General features: G+C 39.0%; 1 protein-coding gene across 1 annotated transcript in view; it reads left to right on the top strand.

The window, feature by feature from the left end:
• The window catches only part of LOC118386465 (nck-associated protein 5-like), a 101,442-nt gene extending 95,059 nt beyond the window's left edge, over positions 1-6,383 (top strand). The window contains exons 10-12 of the mRNA XM_035774196.2: positions 927-1,044; positions 2,710-2,791; positions 6,016-6,383. Of these exons, the coding sequence (XP_035630089.2) occupies positions 927-1,044; positions 2,710-2,791; positions 6,016-6,152 (337 nt within the window). The 3' untranslated portion in view covers positions 6,153-6,383. The remainder of the gene's footprint in view (positions 1-926; positions 1,045-2,709; positions 2,792-6,015) is intronic.
• Positions 6,384-7,025: the final 642 nt, after the last annotated feature.

Raw genomic sequence — 7,025 nt, forward strand, 5'->3', positions numbered from 1 at the left:
CACTGCAGAATGCTGGGGTAGCCATGCTGGTTAAGTGTGTCTGTGATTTATTTAGAATTCAAGGCAGTGTCACCAGCAAAGCACCCCCACACCATAACACCTCCTCATCCATGCTTTACGTTGGGAAATACACATGCGGAGATCATCCGTTCACCCACACGCGTCTCACAAAGAGACGAAGGTTGGAACCAAAATTCTCCAATTTGGACACCAGACCAAAATACACATTTCCACTGGTCTAATGTCCATTTTCTTGGCCCAAGCAAGTCTCTTCTTCTTATTGGTGTCCTTTAGTAGTGGGTTCTTTGCAGCAATTCGACCATGAAGGCCTGATGTGTCTTTTACTTGAACTCGGTGAAGCATTTATTTGGGCTTCAATTTCTGAGGCTGGTAAATCTAATGAACGTATCCTCTGCAGCAGGGGTATCTCTGGGTTTTCCTTTCCTGTGGCTGTCCTCAGGAGGGACAGTTTCATCATAGCGCTTGATGGTTTTTGCAACTGCACTTGAAGAAACTGTCAAATTTCTTGAAATGTCCTGTGCTGACTGACCTTCATGTCTTAAAGTGATGATGGACTGTCGTTTCTCTTTGCTTATTTGAGGTGTTCTTGCCATAATATGAACTTGGTCTTTTACCAAATAGAGCTATCTTCTGAATACCACCCCTACCTTGTCACAACACAACTGATTGGCTCAAACACATTAAGAAGGAAAGAAATTCCACAAATTAACTTTTAAGAAGGCATACCTGTTAATTGAAATGCCTTCCAGGTGACCACTTCATGAAGCTGGTTGACAGAATGCCAAGAGTGTGCAAAGCTGTCTAGGCAAATGGTGTCTGTTTGAAGAATCTCAAATATATTTAGATTTGTTTGACACTTTGTTGATTACTACATGATGTGGTCGAGTGAACCTGCTTTCTTTCAGCTCGGTGGGGAAAAGAGACTCCCAAGATGCATTTCTCCTCTGCCTCTCGATGGCCTCCCAGGGAGCCTCAGTTAACAGCATCATGCAAGGACAAACTGGCATCTGTGGGGACACAAAGGTACATTCCATTTTACCCAGAATGCAGAGAAGGACTGTGTTGTCGGTTTAGGGCCAATTTCATGTAGAATTGATTCAGCGCAGGGATTAAATTGTAACTGGAACTACAATTGAGAACTGTTCAATTAATGTTATGGGCATTTTCCCATACAAATTCTAAGTCCAATGACTTTCCTGAATTGACTGGAAAATTAAATGACCATAACTCTACGACGTGTAAATTAAATGTCTAAGGATGTTTATTGAATATACATGTCTGCATGGCCAGTGAGAGAACTGTATTTCTGTGTATGACAATTTGTGCCAACACCACTTTGCATGGACCATAAGTAAAATAAGGAAATTATATTAACATTTAACTGTGCTAGTTCATTTCAACCTGTCAGTAGCCTAGACCCTCTGAAAGACTTGCAATCTCTTCCCTAACACTAGAAAACACCATTTCTGAACGGTAGTATTTCTGTATAATACCACAATCTATACAGAAAGGAAGTGAAGCTAAATAAATACTGTATTATCAAAACTGACCTCGCAAGGTCCCATCTAATTCAAAAGTAGAAATGTGAGATGAATTCAAGAGAAAGGGGATGGGTGACCGTAAGAAAGGAAAATATGACAAGAATATAAAGGACCCAGGAAGATATGTGGCAGATCAGATGGATATGGAATTAGGGTGAGAGATTAAAAAACTATGAGATGAGAGAGAAATGTGTAACAAAGATATATAAACAAAGACACACCAATGAAACAGATAACCAGAACAAAACTTTGTGTTTCACAGATTGTGTGAATCACTCCAACACACGTTCACGCATGTCACATGCTTTCACACATACATGCACACAAACATGCAGGAGATACTGGAGATACTTCATGTAGATACGGTGGAAAATCTATGGACTATTTAGGTACAGTATCTACAAACATTCACAGGCAGTCTTGATAATGGAGTGATCATTAGAATGAACATTGCTTAGAAGCATTTTCAATGACAGTCCATCATTGTCCTGATGTGATTCAGATAAATATTGTTAGCCTGTTGCACAAATAGATAATCTAGACAACTAAAATGGCAATTGAATTAGTTTATTAAATTTGTTTTCCCCACCAAACTTAACAAAAAGTCTGACCGCTGCTGTTCAATTAGATTACCAAGGGGTAAAAATAAGTCAACAATGACAATTTCTGTGAGATTGTGCTTTACAAAGAACTCAAAACATGTCTTAACATAGAGGATTGCATGAAAGAGGAAATTTGAGTCAACCAATCAGTCTGCGTTTGTAAGGAATACATTCATACCACTTTATAATCATGGATTCAAACCATGATGGTAAATTGCAAACCACAAATTAAATATGTAATCCCAAGTATAGAGAAATCATTTTATTGAATTTTTTTTTTTTAACTAGGCAAGCCAGATAAGAACAAATTCTTATTTACAATGACGGACTAGGAACAGTGGGTTAATTGCCTTGTTCAGGGGCAGAATTACTTTTGACCTTGTCAGCTCAGGGATTTGAACTAACAACCTTTCGGTTGTTGGCCCAACACTCTAAACCAGTAGGCTACCTGCCACCTCATCTACTTCTTTACAATTCACAGAGCTGAATTTAGTCCTCTGTTCCATACAGGTATAATTATTCTCTCTTCTTGCTCCCATAAACAGACAAAAACACAGAGGATGAACCTTAGGACTGATAACGACAATGGAGCTGCATTAAAGAGCCCCAGTCAAGATCACGTGATCGGTAAGGGATTTAAGAAAACTATTTGTATTGAACTTGGTAGATTGGACCTGTCGAGAAGCAACCTTTTGCTCCTACCCATAGGAACTTCATGTAGATTTAAGAACAAGATAGGTGTTTCATGGTCATAAGCCCAACTTGCACCTATCCAATCCTATTAGATCTCCACAAGTGTACTCTTTCCATCAGTCAAGGCCAATTTTACCCTCTGTTTAAACCCCAATATAGTATTTTTCAAACCTGGTTCCGAAAACATTTTTACATTTTTCAGCCATCAAATTACTGAAGCATTGCTAATACTGGCAGATTTCCTTCCGAGCTCTCTGACCTCTTTTCTGACATGTTAGTTTAACCTGTGAAAGAGATGGAACCACAGTTGAAAGAGCAAGGTTGCGGGCAAACACTGTTTTGACTGTACGTGACACCCCCTCACTCAGATTGATTGATTTCCTTCTGTGCATTTAACTTCACAGAGAAATACTGAAGTACAGTGCTCTTTCGCTCTGTCTCTATAATTAAGGACAATTTAGTTAGTATCAAAGCCCCTGCCAAGCATGCTAAAATGAAATGTTTCAACTCTGCACGAGTCTAAGAAGTAATATAAGTATCCAATTTAAAGGCAACTAGAATCAACTTCCAAGTGAGTGGAGGTCTAAATGTCACTCAGTATATTTGAGCAATTTTCTTCGTGCCATTTGAGGATAATATGCTGATGTGTTTTTAAATATTTGGCTTTTTGAATGAATTTACTTGTAAAATCGGTCTGCCAAAGACATCTGTAAAGTGTGCATGTAGCAAATGCATTTAGGTCTCCAGGGAATTAATTCATAGACTCATAAAGATCTTTGGTCTGTACTGAAGTGATTTTCTAACTTTTTAGGCTAAGAACCCCTACCCCTATCAACCCATACCAAACCTTGAAACCCTACGGCACTGTGTGCTTAAAGGCCCATGACAGCCATTTTTTTAATCAACATTCCATAATTTCTGGGTAACAAACCTAACTGTAAATGGCTTTCCATTAAAATGGTCAGAAATAGATTTTTAGCAAAAAACTATTTCTCAAGCAAGAATGTTGTTCGGACTGTCCGGGAGTGGTCTAAGTGAGGAAGCAAGAACTGGAAACTAGTTTTTATTGGCAGAGGTTTGGAACTCTTTCTTATTGGTCAATCAACCAATTTACCGCATGGTGATGTCACCTTGGAAAGCCGAAACTCCCACCCATGCAAACCTGCTGGTCCTGTGTAGATTGTATTTTCAACCAGAAACTATCAGGAAATAACACAGATCACATTTTCTTCACACTTTTAAAGAGTTTCATAAGCTGAATGTGACAAAAACTGTATTGACTAGGTTGACTTTTTGCAAACTCAACCACCTAGCCACATTGACGCAAAGTTGATAAGTCTGTTGAAATAATGAAGAAACTATGTTGATTCATCCATTTTGGCTTATTGGGGTATAGTTGACTGAAATGGCATGACAGGCTTTAGTATGAACATGTGACTATGTTAGACTAGTACTTTGAACTATGCTGCTGTGCATTGAACTTCAAACATTATCTTGAATGCTTGAATATGGATGAACTGTAAACATGCCAATCAATGGTCAACCCCTCTGATGCTGCCTGCCCATGCAAGTCACAAAGGTGCTTGATAATTTTTGCCTTCAAGAACACCAAATCAATAAACGTCTGCGATCTGTATCGCGCTCTTACCTTTATTAGTTACTCCTGTTTGTGTGACAGGCAAGTAAGAGCTACTTTCATCGTTATTTATTTCTAGAGCTGTTTATCACAATTTGAACCTGACCACCTGAATCATTTAAGTTTAATCATCTTCATGTATGAATAAAATGCATACTAAATGTAGACACCTAATTATCAAAGAAGTTGTTATAACAGCCCACCTGTTTCATTAAGTCAAGCTTTTCTCTGGATCACTGGAGAGGAGACAATATTTTCCGTTGATAAAGAAATCTACTGGATATTATGTCAAAAATCATGTTAGCATGACAAAGACTTTGATGTTTGAATTCAGGATATCTTGTTCTGAGCTGTGTTTGTCTGTGCCAGTTCATTGGAGGGATAGTTGAAACATTTCAGAATAAAGCATCAACGGCTTGGTCTGGTTTTCGATTTCATGACAGCAGGAACAAAACCTTTATTTATTTATTTTTCCAATTCTTTCAAAAAGTTCACATAAGATCTGAAACTCCTGTTTTTTTTTCATTGTATCAAAGCGAGAGGTATGAGAATGAAAAATAAGTCATTACTGTACTTGACCTATTTTGTAGCCCAGCATACTATATGATGTGCACAGTTAATTGTATTACATTTTAAATGTATACGTATTCAATACAGCTTGAACAGTAATTCATTAGCAATAGGTTTGCCACCAACAAGTACAATATCAAATCAAATCAAATGTATTTATATAGCCCAGCTGATATCTCAAAGTGCTGTACAATAGCATATATTCACCTCATTTGACACGGACACTAAATCAATGGTTAAAAAGTGCCTGATTTTCCCTAATCTTATTCCACCCGACTCTTCTTTGGGTGAAGCCAATTTTCTCTGGTGGAAACAATGGCATCAAGTGTTAATTAGCGAGGAATCATAAGCCAGCGTCACAGTTACATGTAATTGTACTGAATTGCCATCCATTTGGTTCTTAGAGGACATTTGTCGAGTGTGGTAGAATGAAATAACCAGACCATCTGTTACATTAATGCACTGGAATTCTACAAGGCTGCCTGGGTGTCAGCAGCCAGTCACAGCTGGTTAAGACACCCTCATGCACAACATAATGTAGGTGAGTTAGGACAAGGGCAAGGAGGAAACATTACAATCAAATCAGGTTGGAGAGAAAAAAATGCATGAAATTTCATGGATAATGTTGTGGATAGTGTTGCACTTTGAGATTGCAGTTCATGTTGTTGAAACATATTCCCAATGTTATTAGAACCACATTCATTCCTGGATTATTAAACTGGTCATGAGGAAGTTTAGATTATTCTTAGGGCATAAATAATTGTTGCAGTATTTATTGTATCTCATTTTTATTTGGTGCACTACAATAGGCATGTGCTTGTCTTTTGTTGATTCTTCTTCAACCAATTATATAAAAATGTGTCATTCCGTTTATCTCTTTCATTTTGTTGTGTGTAACTCCTGTCATTGCCTGCATCCCCAAGCCCCATCATGTGTTCTCCTTGTGTCTCAGGCTCCGGCTGCAAGATGCGAACATTGGACAGTGGCATTGGAACGTTCACCCTCCTTGATTCCTCCTCCTTCCTCCACTTCCTTCCCAAGTCCCCATCGGCCCGGGGTCAGCCCACCCACTGTGCCCAGTTCCTCTAGTGCAGAAGTGTCGCTCTCCCCAATACCCAGGTGGAGAGTGCCTGCCGGCTCAAAGGACCATCCCTGCAGCCAACCAGAGCTTGTCAACTCCTCATTATCTGACACCACTGTGAGCCTTGTCCAATCAGTGCCTTATCCCACTGTGGCCTTCCTTCAGCCCATCCCATCCCTGTCTGAGCCCCTTGTGACCTGTGCCAGTGTATGTGATACTCAGAGCAGGCTGCCCAGACTAGCCTCAGGTAAAGCCCAGAGATATCTTGTCCAGAGATACAGTGCCTTCAGAAAGTATTTGTACACCTTGATTTATTCCACATTTTGTAGTGTTACAGCCTGAATTCAAAATTGATTCAAATTATTTTCTCTCACCCATCTACACACATGACCCCATAATGACAAAGTTATAACGTGTTTTTAGAAATTGTAGCAAGTTTATTGAAAATTAAGTGCAGAAATATCTCATTTACATAAGTATTCACACCCCTGAGTCAACTTTGCAGAAGCACCTTTGGCAGCGATTACAGCTGTGAGTCTTTCTGGGTAAGTCTAAGAGCTTTCCACACCTGGATTGTGCAACATTTGCCCATTATTATTTTCAAAATGATTCAAGCTCTGTCAAATTGGTTGTTGATCATTACTAGACAACCATATTCAGAACTTGCCATAGATTTTCAAGCAGATTTAAGGCAAAACTGTAACTCAGGAACATTCATGTTCTTCTGGTAAGCAACTCCAGTATACATTTGGACATGTGTTTAAAGTTATTGTCCTGTTGCAAGGTGAATTAATCTCCCAGTGTCTGGTGGAAAGCAGACTGAACCAGGTTTTCATCTAGGATTTTGCCTGTACTTAGCGCCATTTTTTTATCCTGAAAAA

This window comes from Oncorhynchus keta, chromosome 7 (assembly GCF_023373465.1).
Source record: "Oncorhynchus keta strain PuntledgeMale-10-30-2019 chromosome 7, Oket_V2, whole genome shotgun sequence".
Lineage (NCBI taxonomy): Eukaryota > Metazoa > Chordata > Actinopteri > Salmoniformes > Salmonidae > Oncorhynchus > Oncorhynchus keta.